This window comes from Crocodylus siamensis, chromosome 1, assembly GCF_052110815.1.
Source record: "Crocodylus siamensis isolate JL-2025a chromosome 1, ASM5211081v1, whole genome shotgun sequence".
NCBI classification, from domain to species: Eukaryota; Metazoa; Chordata; order Crocodylia; family Crocodylidae; genus Crocodylus; species Crocodylus siamensis.
This window is the reverse complement of record NC_143395.1, coordinates 16,937,958-16,954,448: the sequence shown is the minus strand read 5'-3', so window position 1 is coordinate 16,954,448 and position 16,491 is coordinate 16,937,958. Positions and strand designations below refer to the sequence as shown.

Below are 16,491 nucleotides of genomic sequence, written 5' to 3'. Positions count from 1 at the left end.
ACCAGCATGTTTTACATTCAGTGGATCCGTTTACTATTTTTAAAAAAAACTCTCCAATTCCTTATTCTTATTTTTCTCAGCACTCAGTTTGACATACAATAAGCCAGATTTTTCAGTAGTATGAAGCACCCTACTTCCCTGTTGATCTCTAATGAATAGTGCACATTCACCACTCCCTAAAATCAGACACTGAGAGCACGCTATACATGACGCTACATCTCTGTAGCAACATGCTACAGCGACACAGCATCCGCAGACGTCTACATGTGACCAATACTGTGTTGCCGTAGCGACATTTTTCCCCATTAGAGAGTGGTGCTACAGCAAAGTGGCTGCTAAAAATGATGGTGTGGTACACATACAGCACAGCATGGGTTCTTACTGCACCATGATTTAGTACTTCTAAAAGGAGAAAATTTGGAAGTACTTTTGAAAGTACTAAATCACTGTGCAGTAACAGCATCAGCTTAGTGACACATGAGATAAGCCTTGGGTGACTCATAAAGGACACCTAAGATCAGAGGAACAATCACAAAAAAGCCTAAACTGAAACAAAAATTTAAAGGCTACTTTTCAAACTTTTGGCTCAAAGGTGCTATGAGATTTGAACTGGGTCTTTTTCAAATTGCATTTAGAATTATTGTCAGGTGAGCTAAAAGGAATCTAGCAGGATGAAATAGGATTTGTGTTAACACTATATCACATACGGGGTGTTCTTGCATATCGAAGGTTCCCATCATCACCTGCGTGCCAGTTGAACAAACTGAATGATCAGCCCATGCAACTAAAACATGACTTTCATTGTCAATTTAGTGTCTGAGTGCTATGATGAAGCCAACAAGTTTGGTTATACATTTTCTTTCGTACACTTCAATGGTCATGGCTTCGTTAAGGGTCGACATCACTAGACACTAAAATACGGTTAACAATCAACACAAGTATTGCAAGCTTCCTGGCTATGGCCAATATGCTTCATAGAGGCATAGAATCAAAGAAAGTTAGGGTTGGAAGGGACCTCAGGAGATTATCTAGTCCAACCCCCTGCTCAAAGCAGGACTGTCCCCAACTAGATCATCCCAGCCAAAGCTTTGTCTAGCCAGGTTTTGGAAACCTCCAAGGATGGAGCTTCCACCACCTCTCTGGGTAACCACTGCAGTGTTTTACTACCCTCCTAGTGAGAAAATTCTTCCGATATCTAACCTAAACTTCCCTTCCTGTAACTTGAGACCATTGCTCCCTGTTCTGTCATCTGCTACCACTGAAAACAGTCTAGCTCCATCCTCTTTTGAACCACGCTTCTTGTATTAAATCCCATCTCAGTCTCGTTTTCTCTAGACTAAATAAGCCCAATTCCCTCAGTCTTTCCTCATAAGTCATGACCCTCCAGTCCCCTCACCATTTTTGTTGCCCTCCGCTGGACTCTCTCCAGTTTGTCCACATCCTTTCCGTAGTGTAGTGGAGGGCCCAGAACTGAACACAGTACTCCAGATGTGGCCTCACCAGTGCTGAATAAAGGGGAAGAATCACTTCCATTAACCTACTGGCATCACACCTACAAATGCAGCCCGGTATACTGTTAGCTTTCTTTGCTACAAGGGCACACTGCTGGCTCATATTCAGCTTACTGTCTACTGTAACCTCCAGGTCCTTTTCTGCAAAGCTGTTGCCCAGCCAGTCAGCCCCAAGCCTGTACTGGTTCATGGGATTGTGCCGTCCTTAGTCCTAGGAAAGGACTTTGCACTTGTCCTTGTTGAACCTCATGAGATTTCTTTTAGCCTAATCCTCCACTTTGTCTAGGTCACTCTGAATCCTAGCCCTATCCTCCAGAGTATCTACTGCTCCCCACTGCTTGGTATCATCTGCGAACTTCCTGAGGGTGTACTCTATGTCATCTTCCAGGTCATTGATGAAGATATTGAACAAAATTGGCCCCGGGACTGACCCCTGGGGCATTCCACTTGATATCAGCTGTCAACTAGACTTTGAGGCATTGATTACTATTCTCTGAGCCTGCTGTTCCAGCCAGTTTTCTATCCATCTTAAGTTCCATCCATGCAACCCATACTTCCATAGCCTGTCTACAAGAATGATGTGGGAGACTATATCAAAAGCCTTACTAAAATCAAGGTATACCACATCCTCTGGTCTCCCTGCATCCACAGAGACAGTCATCTTATCACAGAAGGCAATCAGGTTGGTAAGGCATGACTTGCCCCTGGTGAATCCATGCCGATTGTTCCTAATCACCTTCTCTTCCAAGTGCTTAGAAATGAATTCCTTGAGGATCTGCTCCATGATTTTTTCCAGGGACTGAGGTGAGACTGACTGGTCTGTACTTCCCTGGATCCTCCACCTTCCCTTTGTTAAACATGGGCACTATGTTTGCCCTTTCCCAATCATCTGGGACTTCTCCTGATAGCCATGAGTTTTCAAAGATTATGGCCAGTGGCTCTGTAATCTCATCAGCTAACTCCCTTAGCATCCTCAGGTGCATCCCATCCGGCCCCATGAACTTGTATATATCCAGATTTTCTAAATAGTCCCTAACCTGTTTTTTCACCACTGTTGGCTGCTCACCTTGTCTCCAAACTGTGCTGCCTGTTACAGTAGTCTGAGAGCTGACCTTGCCTGTGAAGACAGAGGTGAAAAAGGTATTGAGCCCTTCAGCCTTTTCTGCATTCTGTCACAAGGTTGCCTCTCCCACTCAGTAAGGGACCCACATTTTCCGTGATCATCCTCTTGCTACCAACATACAAGTAGAAATCCTTCTTGTTACCCTTCACATCCCTTGCTAGCTCCAACTCCTGACTTCATCCCTGCATGCCCAAGCAGTACTCTTATATTCTTCTCCAGTTATTCAAGTTTTCACTTCTTATAAGCTTCCTTTTTTGTCATTTAGTTTACTAGAGTTCCCTGCTAAGCCAAGCTAGTCTTCTGCCATACTTGCTCGTCTTCCCATGCATCAGGATGGTTTGTTTCTGCATTCTCAGTAATGCTTCTTTAAAGTACAGCCATCTCTCCTGGACTCCTCTCCCCCTCTGTCTGGCTGCCCATGAGTTCCATGAGCAAATCAAAGTCTGCTTTTCTGAAGTCCACAGTCCTTACTCCAGTGCTCTCCATCCTTCCTTTCCTCAGGATCCTGAACTTAATCATCTCATGGTCACTGCTGTCCAAGTTGCTATCCATTAGTATATTCCCCACTAATTCATCCCTGCTTGTGGGTAGGAGGTCAAGAAGAGCACAGATCCTAGTTGGCCACTCCAGCACTTGCACCAGGAAGTTGTCCCCAACATTCTCTAAAAACTTCCTGAATTGCCCAGGAACTGCTCTATTGCCCTCCCAGATGTCAGGATGATTGAAGTCCCCCATGAGAACCAGGGCTGATGATCAGGAAACTTCCACTAGCTGTTTGAAGAAAGCCTCATCCAGCACTTTCTCCTGGTCTGGTGGTCTATAGCAGACACCCATCACGACATCACTCTTCTTGCTTTCCCTTCTCACCTTAACCCAGAGACTCTAAACAGGACTATCTCCAGCTTCATACTGGAGCTCCGAGCAATCATATGGCTCTCCTACATAAAATGCAACTCCTCCTCCTCTTCTTCCCTGCCTGTCCTTCCTGAACAGTTTGTACCCATCCATGACAGTGCTTTAGCCATGCAATCTCCCACCATGTCATAGTGCTGTGACTGTGCAACAACTTCCTGTTCTTTCTGCTTGTTTCCCAGGCTCCATGCATTTGTGTACAGGTACCTAAGGTAACTAGTTGATTGCCCTGATTTTTCAGGAAGTATGAGAGCTCCTCCCCTGATGTCCCCTCTCCTGCTTGCTCTTCCTCCAGGTCTCCTGCTTCCCCACTTATCTCACGGCTTCAGTCTCATTCTAGATGGACAGCTACTTAGGTCTGGTTGGAGTAGAAGGTTCATGTTGTAGATCTGTGTAGGTACATATTTACTTTTCCATACCAAATACTTCTTTGGCTCCTTTGCTCATCTTGTCAGTCATAGCACTATACAGATGGCAGATAGCACTATCCATCTTTCTTCACATATGATCACACCATTACAAGGGGGCACTGATACAGATTTTTTGGTCAATACAGATGGCCGATTATTAACCAGCCATATCGGCCGATCTGATTACCAGTAGGCAGCCTGGCAGCTTGAAGAGTAGCATCTGGCCGATAAGTCTGTGTGGGGGAAAGGGCACAGGCAAGATGTGACAGATGTTAATCATGTTACCTGAAAAGTGTTCAGATACTATGGTGGTGATTTAGGTATAAGATTGATATGACAGAACAATAGTGCAAATGATCATCAGTTAGCATTGAAACAGTCACCTTCTCCTAAAAACTGAGCTGAGACAATCATGCTAATTTTACATAGGTTATGAAATAGTAGTAAATTCTGAACGATCCTTAATAAGATCCTTCTCCCTAACATATACACAAAAAACAGCAATGTTCTGTAAAACCAGCTTTATTAGAGTAGGAAAAAAGGTGTAGAAAAATAAAAGGCTCCTGTAAACACAAGGTCAAACAAACTAACATTTTCTACTGGAACTACAATCACTCATAGAAATCAAATGCTCATAATGACAAAATCACTAAAAACATGTCCAACAAAGCAGCCCTGAAAAAGTAAACATAACTGCATATTAGGTAAACTGAACTTTTGGTCATCTCAAGAATAACCTATTGTTCACTAGGCAGCAAAATTATTTTTATAAATAATCTGTTCATAACCCTTTCAGAGAATGTACACATGCATCTCTCTCTCTTTGAAGTATAGTTTAAAATCACAAAAGCAGTAGAATTCTTTTCCTAATATTGAAAAAGTAGAGTGCTAGCTCCAGATTGGTAAAAAAATCAAGACTGCTTAAGAATATTATTACAATAAAAACATGCTTGTAATAAAAATATTTCCTTTTAAAATTGATATAGCCAGTGAGGTTAAACCTTTAAACATAGTGCTTATAAAATAAAAAGGTACAGTTTTCAGACAGGTATGTATTAGAGACTTGGTAAGTTAAGGAAGGCTACTTTTTAACAGTGCTGTCATAGGTTTGGATTTGTAGTATTTTTGACCAATACCATAAGGTACGTGCGCTGCTATAGTACCCAGCTGTTGTGCTCCTTCAATGTGAAACATCTGGTCATCAAAGAAAATATGAGGCCGGATCTTCACCAAGACTGGTCCTTTAGGAGCTCCCGCAAGGAAAAGTGCCTCATCAATCTCCAAGCCCCAGCTACGGAGAGTCTTCAACACTCTGGCTCCAGAACTTGCTGCACTTCTGGCTGTGACAAGGTAGGTCCTTATAGGACAATCTAGTCGTTCATTTTTTGCATAGAATTTCTTTTGGAGCTTCCCCAAGTCTTCCAGAAAACCTTTCAAAGGACCCTAGGAGTAAAACATTAGAAACATGTTTAATATTTGTACAATTGTACAAATATCTTGTTCTCTCTTCCCGGCCCTCTATGCACAGCACTCCTCTCCCAATCCCTAAGGCCACTGCCATTTCCATGTTGAAATCCCTTCTCAAAACACGCCTACAAAAATGGGCAAATGATGGTTAAGTCTGATACCTCACCCAAAAGTATATTTGTATATAATATTTCATGCATATTTCATTGTGTCCCTCTTCCTGAGATGTTGCCTGTGATACTGTGTAATCAGTGACACCCTGTTCCTGACTTGGGCCTATAAGCCTGAATGGAACATACATATATAACTATTATTCCTGATTCTGTTCTCATAAAGACATTTGTTTAGGTTTACATATGTTGACATCAATGAAGTTCTTCCAGCTTCAGATTCCTCCTGAAAATGATATCAGGATCAAACCCAGATTTAAAAGAAAGAATAACTGGGGTCAAAATCCAAGGTATTAAACACCTGCAATTCCTGTTGTTTTCAAGGGTGGAGCCTTACTTTGGATATACAACAGTGGAAATAATAGCAGAGCTGATCTTTTTAGATTTACACTGCTGTTAAGATTTGAACTTCTGGACATGTTTTGGAATTCTCTTGGGCACTCAGCATATTCCAGCATTTTAAATCAAGGCCAACTCCTTATTAATACAGTGTTTCATTGACAGCTGTTACGCGTGACAATGTGAAGTGAAGCCAAGCAAGAAGTGACATTACATGCTAAATCCTCAAGGTTGCTATATGTACAGAGGTCAACAAAGGAGCACAAGTGCTGAGAAAAGGTACTAGGTCGTGCCTGTAACGGGAAAGGTTTTTGCTATAATGAGTACGAGCTTTCCATTTAAATTAATGGTAGTGTTTTCACTAACTTGAGTGAGCTTTAGGTCAAGGCCTCTAGATGATAATAAAGAGAAAATATAGCTTTAAGTAGCTGTGACAGCCTCAAGTTCTTACTTTTACCATGTTTAATGTGTCCCTTTCCCATTACTAAAGTGGAGAGAGAGCCTGTAAGCAACCAGCTGGCTCCAGGTCCCTGAAGGGACTACGTGAGGTCTTCTTAAAGGTCCCTTCAGAGACCTGGCTGCTTGCCTTAAGTGCAGACAGTGCAATCAGGCCAGTGATTAAAAGGTGTGGGGTGGAAGTGGTGGATCAAGTGACATGGAGAGGTGGCTTCAGGCTTCATAAAGCCAGGACCATAGCTGTGAAAGACAGCTGACTCTGACCTGCCAGAGATGAGGAACTGCAGCCCTGGGAGAACTGCAAGGAAGGCCAGCAGCACCTGACATTGAAGCTAAGTGATTCTGGTTACAGGTTTATTTGTTATCATGGTCTGACACAGCCTTAGGTTGAGGGGAAAGGATTTTATGTTGGAAGCAGTTGTGGTTTAGACCTGTGTTTGTGTTTAAAACTGGAGGCGTGACCTGTGGCTGTATAGGAGAAAAGGGTGCCTAGGATACCCCAGTTCCTAAACCCTTCAAAAATGGGGCAGACAGCATAAGTATGCTAAGACTGAAAGGGCCATGGCCAGCTGAGAGCCCTGCTAGGCTTGGAAGCTGCAAGCAGCGTCTGGGGTGGGGAACACTGCTACCAACTGAGGACTGTAGTATGTTGCAAAACAGACAGGGGCCAAAGGGTCCAGATCCCATGAGGATGTGGCTACAGCTCGGACCCAGCAGCCTAACGTTTTGTGACAGTGGACCTTGGGCAGAGAGGCCAGCCACGGCAAAGTGGGCCAAGGCCAGGGGGCTAACAAGGATCTAGGACCTGAACTGAAATTCCTTGGCCGCTAGAGGCATCCTCCCAATCCAACTGTAACATTAAGGCATGGCAGACGAGACAACAGGGTTAGACCCTGAGAGGCCAGGGGCAAGAGTAAGGCGGGATCCAGGCAGTTGCAAGGGGCCCGACTTCCTACACATGATGTTGTAGTACTGTGTTATAACACTACAACATCAGGTCCAGAACACCAGCTAAGAATTTAAACTGTCCTTAATACATTCAGACTACCCTTAAAGAAAAAAAATCAAAGTAAGTATAAGGAAATTAATGTTATAATAAAAAGTACACTGAATTATAAAACACCTCTGACGAACAAGAACATATATACTTATGAGAAGAAGAATGAGGAAAAAAGAATAAGGTAGCAACAAAATGCTTGGTAATAAAATGCAGAGCTGTTTTGAACACTCATCATTGTTCAAGAAGTAGGTACCTGTGCAAGAGGCTTATTCTCATTCAACTGCTCATGTTCAAAAAATCTGTCTAGTCCTTGCTCTTTGACAATCTTCTCTGACTCATCGGAAAAGAGAACAGCATCCCCATCAAATGCCACCCGCAGCTGGTTTTCACAGAAGGGGACATCTTTATTTGCAGAGAACATTGTAGCTGATGCAATGCCTGAAATTACATCGGAGAATTTCAGTTAGTTTCTAGGAAAATTAATGCCAATTACTATTGTTAAATAAGTATTAAAAATCAGTTTGTAGGACACAGATATGGAGTGGGTATAATACCTGGTCTAATGGGCCTGTTCTGCAAATATTTATGCACACAAATCTGTGAACAGCTCCAGTGTTTTCACCAAAATTACTCTCATGCAAGGTTACTCCTATTTTAAGTGTCTGCAGGATTGGGCCCTAAGATGTACTGAAAATACAACATAATGGGAAACTTTGGGAAGAATATTAATTCCAATTTTTGCATTATAATTTTAAACTCTTCTTTCTCCTGTTGGAGCACAAATGGCATTTGGTGTTGGTTAGGTTTTGCAGGCATCACAGAATAAATGAATCTTAAAGGAAATAAGCTTGTCACAGTGGTCTTGGGAGGTCATTCTATGGATAGGGGCAGCATAGAAGAAAATGAGTTGGCGGGAATAAGAGATAAAGGAAGATGACAAGGAGTGAAGCGGGCAAGGAGGGAGACAATAAGATACAAAATGTGAGTGGAAGGATAATCATAAATAAAATCAGTGACAAGCTGGTATGGATAGTAATATATCTATTTTTAATTCAGTGCTACCACCTTCTGTGAAAAGGTAAGTGAAAAAATAATGAATTAATTTTTCATTAGGGCTAGTTGAGAAGAAAACCAGATAAAAATTGATTCCAACCTGCTTCTATGGCTTCCTGAACTTTTTCAGAGTCAGCAGAAAGATATAAGTTGGTAAGATACGCTTTCAGGTAACCAACAGGGCTTTTTCCACCAGTCATGCAAAACCGTTCAATTGTTAAACCTGAAAATCAAGTAAACACAACAGACATAGAGGAGACAAATGCATATGGTGACATGATACAACCCTGCTGGGTTTTTGTCCTTACACACACACATACACAGTTACTATATGAACTAACATTTAGGGAATGTAACACAGACACACACACATGGTTACTATATGAACTGACTACCATTTAGGGAATGTAAAGAACATTTATGGAAAGCATGTCCCTGCCATGCTGTTGTGGCAGTCTCCTACTGAATAAAGCTTGGGACAAACTATTTTTTCTTGCATCCTTTAAAATATAGGATTGGCTGGAAGAAACATGTGAGGTTATGGTCTATTATAATATGGAAACTGTTATATTATCATGTTAGACAAAATGAACTTAAAAGGTGTGAGTCATTAGAAAGACAGAGTGCGCCAGACAGAGCTAGCCTAATGGGTGGGCATTGTTGGTAACTGCCCAGGGTGCCGTGGTTCAGGGAGACACCATACACATACCCCTGCTCCACTGTTCATGCCAGGTTGGAGCTGTTGGGACACTTCGGTGGCAACTAATTCTGGGGGGCTGGGCAGTGGGGCCTGCCCCCAACCCCCAGACCATGCCCAGAGCTGACTGGAGCCAGCTGCCTAGAGGCAGTGGGATAAAAAGGTCCCAAGTGGTGGTGGCAGGCAGTGCCAGGCAACATAAGGGCCTGGGAGGAGGGCGCCAAGGGCCGAGCCAAGGGCAAGGCACCGGTGCCAGGTGAGAAGGTGGTGCGGCTGGGCAACCTATCATGTACATTAAGGACTGCCATCACTAACCTGCTGGAGCTGAAGACCGAGTTGCAGTGCCCCAGCCATTGCCACCACTGCTGAGGGTGAAGAAGCAGGGGGAGCTGGGCAGTGGTGCCCTGCAGCTGGTGCTGGGCTACTTGTGAAGGTAGTCCTGCCTGCTGCTCACCTGCCTGCCCTTCCTGCTGTCCCCTGCCAAGCCTCCACTGCCTGGCACCAGGCCAGCATCTCTGATGAACGGGCACATGTGCTGCCTTGCAATAGCCCACAGGGTTCCCTGCCGCCCATAGCTGCTAGTACCTATGTGACCTTCACGCACGCACACCCTCCTCTACATACACCCTGACACCCTCCTGGCCCTGACACTGCTGTGACTTGGGGGCAGGGTACACTGGCAAAATACAAGTTCTCCCAGGGAGCCATTTTCCCTGAGGCCAGATCTGGGGCCAGATAATCAGCTGAGGATCTTCTCAATAGCTTCTGTAGACTTCTGATTTTATGAGCTGACCATTCAATCAATGAAGTGACAGTGACTTAGGCATTTCAGTTCTATCAACAAAATCTTATCTTCCAGCCAACACTAAACTTAAGGAATTTTTCCATTTGCTTAGAGGATAAAATACAAAACAAAGAAATGTTCCAGGGCCTTGCCACAGAATCTGAGATTCACTCTTGACAAAGAATATCTGGAGTTTTGGATCAATCCTGCATAACCCACTCTCATTTATCCTGACACACAAAAATAAACATTTTTCCTCTTAGGAATGGGTGTCACTATCAAAAAAAGTGCCCTATATCAGGGTCAGAGCAAACAAAAAAATGTTTCACTTTACACCAGGGCAGCAGGCAGCTCTACAAAATGTTATTTATTTTACTTACCATAGTGATTGATGCTGTTTATGAGTCTCACTCCCACTTGGGCATGGTTATTAGTCATCAGAACAATATCAAACAGTTCCTCATCATCAGGGTACAGCTCACGAAGTCGAGCATTGACATGTTCCAGTGCCTGTGGGTAAGAAATATTGATGTACGTAAATAAGCTGCATATACATTCTTTCTTAAATCAGGGTGGTTTTATTTATACTTACAGGTCCTGCCTAGAAGGAGAATACAGGTTTAAAATGCATACAGGTTTACCTTGCTAAACTTGTTTTATTCATTCCTTTTCTTGAACTCCCAGCTGCTACTTAGTTGAACTTCTTATCAGGAAAGCAGACAAAAAAAAGTTAAGTTAAATTCTGTACCTTTGAAATGAGGTTCTCTTACCTGGGACACCTATGATCAGTTAGACTAAATGAACAAAGAGAGGAAGTTAGTTTTGTAAGTCTGAAGTCATGCAGAAGGCAGGGCAAGGTGGCACGTTAAAGGATAACTGGCTGAGAGAGACACGTTAGAGAATAACTGCTTTCATAGGCAAGAGACCAAATGAGTAGATTCTCACTGACTTTCTTATGCCACTCTAAAGCAGTTACTGGATAAGGTGCTATCCTGCCCTGGCTTCGGCTAATAAATGAACAAGTACAGGACTTTTCTAGTGGCACCTAACATGCCACTATCTTCTCTCTCTTTTTCCAGGCTTAAGTGACTAGGCACAAGCACAGCTGCCTGTTTTAGCTGCTCAGATATTTTCAAAGGGAGACTAGTGGGTTCTCCAGAGTGCATGCTATTCCATCTTGCAGAATTGCACAGCTCTCCCATTCAGTTCTATGAACAGCACTTATGACACCACTGGGACAGTTCCTCTGTTGCCAGAAAAAGTGCAATCCTACATTCATTTCAATGGGGAGTTTTAATATGTGCTAAAATATGTTTACCTTTTGAAATTCTACTTCCTCCTAAGGCATCTATGACCCAATCTGCAAGACACCTACGCGGAGAACTGCATCCATCTAATTGGTATAGTTCCTCCACTATAATTCAGTAATTAGAACAATTATTCAGGACATGGGAGATCTGGGTTCTAGGCTTGCCTAGATGCCAAGTTTTGAAACCACAGCTCCTATGTCCCAATCACCAAACTGCAGCTGAAACCACTTTCACCACATCCTACTAAAGCTGGCCCGCTAGATGCCCAGGAGGGAAGAGTCATGAAGCCAAATGAACAAGCAAAAAGTCTGACTTTCTGTGTACTATTTATGCATCTTAGACAATGATTATTTAATGCCAAAATGTATAACTGACATGCTGCCATTACTTAAAACAGGTTAAGTAGTGGCACTGTTGTGGATTATATTTTAGTAACAGAGGGCAAATCTGGCCTAATGGTGATTCAAATGAGAGGACTCTAGCCTGCAGTGCACAGCATGATCCGAAAATAAGTTTATCACCAACTGTTGTATGCCAGCTCCACCCTTCTGTGTCTGATAGTCCTGCACCAACATGTGCCATGGGAAAGTGTGATTTCAAGAGAGTTTTGACAGTGAAAAGAACAGGCTGATGTCCCATAAGGGACAGTGAGCTAGAGACCCTTTGTGAACATTGTAGACATTTGGGCTTTATTCTTCTAAATGGAAAGTCAGATGTCTCAAGGTTTGCTACTAACAATCCCCCATGATTTTTTTCCTCTCTTCAAACATAGATACACACTTCTTCCTGTTAGGACTTCTAGATCATGTCTTCCAATAGGCCTTTCCTGACTGCAGGAGTACTATAACAGGAACTGTTTTCCAAACAATAGTCATCCCTACTGGGAAGAAGTTTCAAGCAGGAGGAGGACCCTGTGAGGAAGTCTGTTCTCTACTCCCAATGCTGTTTATACCTGAAGAGTTTTTTGGGTGGGAGTTTCTCCATTGACAATGTAAACACAAGCACGAACAACACTGGACGTGAAAGCTTGTTCCTCTCTGGCAGCACGCACCTCCCTGGCCAGAGTTCTTGCTTGTTCTCCCTCTGGACCAGATACTGCTGTCATAGCTCAACAGAAAAAGGGAATGTCAGGTTCTGAGCATTACAAATGACCTACCGAGATAATCAAAGTTGACGCATAAGGGAGACAAGCCCAAGGACCCAGGCTGAAAGGAAAAGTCAGATGATTCCACCAAAAGAGAGGCAACAATGAGATGGTTAAGAGATGAGGACAAATAGATCAGGAGGGGCTCAACCTCCTATATGGCTGGGTGCTGTTAGTGTTGCCAGTATCTGTCCTTCCTGCTGCACCTACAAAAGTCTGGACAACTATACCATGGCTGTTGTTTCCTTAGGCCCCCATGCATGGGAAAAACGTTTTAGCTACTCACTGTTTTCCTGAGTCTATACACATGACAGTGAAAGTTAAGAGTCTCTTTTAAATGCTCCTGGCAATGCAATGTCACATATTCTGCCTATCAGCCAGTCTATTTAATAATAAAAAATCCAACAGTTCTTCTCAAAAATTAGTTGGGTGGGTTTTATGCCATGGCAGTTTCCCAAGTAATTAAAATAGATATTTCAGATCAAATCCTCTTCTCTTTTGCACTTGCATATCCCCAGTGAAGTCTGTGTTTCTTCAAACACTTATAAAAATCCCAAACAGCAAAATCATAATTTAGCCTCCATCATCCCGGTGGTTAACTTGCACATCTCTCATCTCACTCAACAAAGACACGGTAGACCTCCTCACCCTTGTTTACTGAATCCTGAATTAAAACCACAGTCTGTATCTCTTTCCAGTTTTCACTGCAGCAGGAAAAATATTTGTGTTGCCACCAAAGATTGGCAAAATTTGTGGGCAACCAAAACGAAAAAAAAAATGTCTATACTAGGCAAGTAATTTTGCCACTACTGAATCAACATCTGATGTCTTTACGCAGATGAACTCCCAATGAAGCAGTGGGCATCAAGCAGTTACAACCTTATGATCTGGGATCTAAATGATCCAAGAATGACACAATGACCTTAAAGCAGTGATTCTCCACCAGGGAGCTCTGACACCCTGGGGTGCCTTAAGATCCTTTCAAGGGTGTTGTGAAGTGCTACGCACCATTAAGTGGGCAAACCTGATACACAAGAACAAGGCAGAGATTTCAAATAGGAAGCTGTTGTGTCAAAATCCTTGTCTGGCTGTGGGCTTCCGGCGTTCTCTGCGACAGAATTGCTTTAGTTACAGCGGTGCCCCAAATTTTTGGCCGGCAGGCCAGATGGGTGGTGCCATGTCCCTCCACGGGCCAGATCCAGCCAATGGACCCGACCCGGCTGAGAGGGGTTGTACAGCCCTTGATCCATGGGCAAGGAGGAGTGGCTCAAGCCAGATATGGGGGGCGGAGGGGAGGGGAGGATAAAATGACCTTGACCCAGACGCTCTGGGCAGGACAAGGCAGAGTGGTGCTTGGACCCAATCCTGATTTGGAGGGCAGGGTGGGGGGGATGTCTAGCCCAGATCCAGCATCATGAGGAGTGGCCCCATTCCAGATACATGGCAGGGTAGGAGTCCATTCCTGCTCTGGATGTGTGTGTAGGGCAGGGGAGGGGGCAGCCCAGTCCTGATCTGGACATGTGGTGCGGGCCCCCAATCTGGCCATGCCGGTGGGGAGGGGGTGAGCAGCCCAGCCAGATCTGGACGTGGGAAATGGCGGGTGAGGATGGACTGGCCACATGGAGCTTCCACCACCACCTGCTGCCAAGTTTTCCAACCTGTGAAGGATCCAAGCAGGCCAGATGCTGTGGCTCCACGAGCCAGATTTGGCCAGAGGTTTAGCACCCCTGCTCTTGTTTTATTCTGTTGTGGAAACACCAGTGAAAAGAACGAGCCATCATTTTCCTAGCGGGGCTTCCTTTCCCAAGGAGGGTTGCCTCCAAACTAAAAAAGGCTGGGAACCACTGCCTTGCAGGAACCGATCCTCTCTCTGGGCCCCTCTAGACATTCAGAGAAAGGCATGATAGGATGCGATACATGACCCACACGACTATCTCCTGCCATGCCACATGTGCAAGGCAGGAAGGCAAGATCGTGGGATCCATCATCAGATCCTATCATGTGGTGCAGGGAAAACCTGGGATCACCATCCTGGGCTCCCCCTACACTGGCAAGTAGCAAGTTCCCACAACTGCAAGTGCTGTAGCTGACAGGACTCTTGGCCCCTACAGTGTCCAAGTTGCCAGGATGCAGAGTCCCCGTCCTGGCAGCTGTGGGGTGCTACGGGGGCTGAGAGTCCTCTCAGCCATGGGACTCCCTGCCCTGGCTGTGCAGGGTGCACCCCTGCAGCTGGGAGCCCCATTAGCTAACAGAGCAACCAGCTGCGGGGGGGGAGACCCTGCTATGCGGGCAAATTAAAGCTGGACAAAAACAAGCTAGAAAGTTATTGCATATTTTCCAGTTCTAACTTTATAGCTAGACGGACCCTTTCATAGTATGACTGCATGTCCAGCCAATTTAAATTCACTGCACAATTAACCAGTTAATTGCATAATGCATGTAACCTGTAGAGGGGGCCTGACCCATGACTCTGCTTAGGGGGCTGCTGTATATTAAAATTAAAGCTAGATAGAAACCAGCTATAGAGTTGTTACACATTTTCAAGCACTAACATCATAGCTGGTTGGCTCTTTTATAGCTGAAGAGTCATTTTTATCATGTGATAATTACTTTGCACATGTGGCCAAGTACATTTACTGCATGATTCACCAGTTCATTGTGTGATCAGCACTATGCACTGGCCCTGCTTTGCTGGTCTTACTTTTTGCACCTGAGGTCAGTCTAAACATACTGCACAATTCACCAGTTCATTGTGTAATATATGCAACAAGGAGCAGGGGCCTGTCTCTATGCCCATCCCATCTGGTCTGGAGCCAAACCACAGCTTCACTTCCTTGATCAGGGCTGCCGCCTGACAGGGGTGGGGAACAAATCTAGTTGCTTTCAAGGAGGAAATGAAAGCAAGGAGGCCGAGCCTCTTCTCCAGGCAGCACCAACCCGCCTGAGGGGAGAAACGTCTGGACCAGGGCCTAAGGCAGGATGCTGCTCCTGGCAGTCCTACCCAACAGGGTCTGGCAACCGGCCCACGGGACCTGAACGCTGACCCAGAGACACTTTCCTTTCGGTGCCTACAGGTGAAGCGGGGCTTTGCTGGGATCTCCTCATACGCCTTTCCTATGGATCCACTACATCCAGACCTCCCAGCAGAGGCAGGGAAGCTGTCGCCCAGCCACTACCCCGTGCTCAGGAGGGATCTCCGGGCTCAGGAGGGACACGGTGCCTCAGGAGGGATCTCCCGTCTCCGAAGGGGCAGCAGCATCTAAGGAGGGCCCCCAGGCGTCGGCGGCCCCGGTACCTTGACGAAGTTGAAGGCGGGCCCGGGCTTGAGGGTGACGTTCTCGTTGTCCTGCTGGTAGCGCACGTAGCGCTCCACGCCCTGCTCCTCGTAGATGCGCCGCTCCTCCACCAGGTCGAAGAGCGCCCGCGACGACACGGCCACGGTGATGGCGTGCTGCGGCTTGGGCTGCGGGCGGCGCCGGGCGGCCGGTCAGCGGGGGCCCGCGGGCGCCTCCCGCCCCCCCCGCCCCGTCCCGTCCCGCCCCGCCCCGTCCCCGCACTCACGGGCCGCGGCCGCTTGGTGGACACCAGGTTGTCGTAGAAAGCCTTGGCTGCCGCCCAGTCCTGCTCGGCCCCCGACGGCTCCTCGGGCGGCGGCGGCGGCGGCGTGGGGCCGGGAGCGGCGCTCATGGCAGCGGGCGGCGGCGGCGGGGCGCGAGCGGCGGGCGGCGGCGGGGCGGGCAGCGCGGCTCGGCCCCGCCCCGGCCCGCCCCGCCCCGCATCGCGCCGGAGCTCGCCCGGGGGAGGGGGGCCGGCCCGCGGCCGAGAGCTCAGTCTGCAGCAGGGCGCTGAGAGTCCAAGGAGAGGGCGCTCATTAACAGTAATACGATGGTTGCTGTATTAATCGTCATGCAGATGTCCCGGGGGGGGGGGGCATGTAAGAGTCACGTGCATTTTTTTGCCTTCCCCACCTAGAGGCGGTCGTGGCATGGCAGCAGGCGATTCCCGCCTCCGCGCATCGGTCCGCTTTGACCGTCTGTCCTGGTGGGCCCAGCCCCGGGTGGGAGCCCGGCCAGAGGCTGTGGCCAGGGCGTGCCTTGGGGCGATGTCTTGGAGAT

At 46.1% G+C, this 16,491-nt stretch overlaps 1 protein-coding gene across 2 annotated transcripts; it reads right to left on the bottom strand.

Moving 5' to 3' along the window:
* Nucleotides 1-4,462: 4,462 nt before the first annotated feature.
* Nucleotides 4,463-16,214, bottom strand: NT5C1B (5'-nucleotidase, cytosolic IB). 2 transcript variants are annotated; one of them, XM_090031787.1, is made up of 6 exons: nt 15,938-16,200; nt 15,672-15,839; nt 10,303-10,432; nt 8,542-8,664; nt 7,642-7,826; nt 4,463-5,399 (listed from the first exon to the last, which is right to left on the bottom strand). In XM_090031787.1, the coding sequence occupies exons 1-6, from the start codon at nt 16,061-16,063 to the stop codon at nt 5,028-5,030; spliced, it is 1,104 nt and encodes a 367-aa protein (XP_089887913.1). In that variant the 5' UTR covers nt 16,064-16,200; the 3' UTR covers nt 4,463-5,027. The 2 variants fall into 2 exon arrangements, with proteins under 2 accessions (XP_089887913.1, XP_089887919.1); XM_090031793.1 differs by lacking the exon at nt 15,672-15,839 and having other exon boundaries at nt 15,938-16,214.
* Between the last annotated feature and the right edge of the window lie 277 nt (nt 16,215-16,491).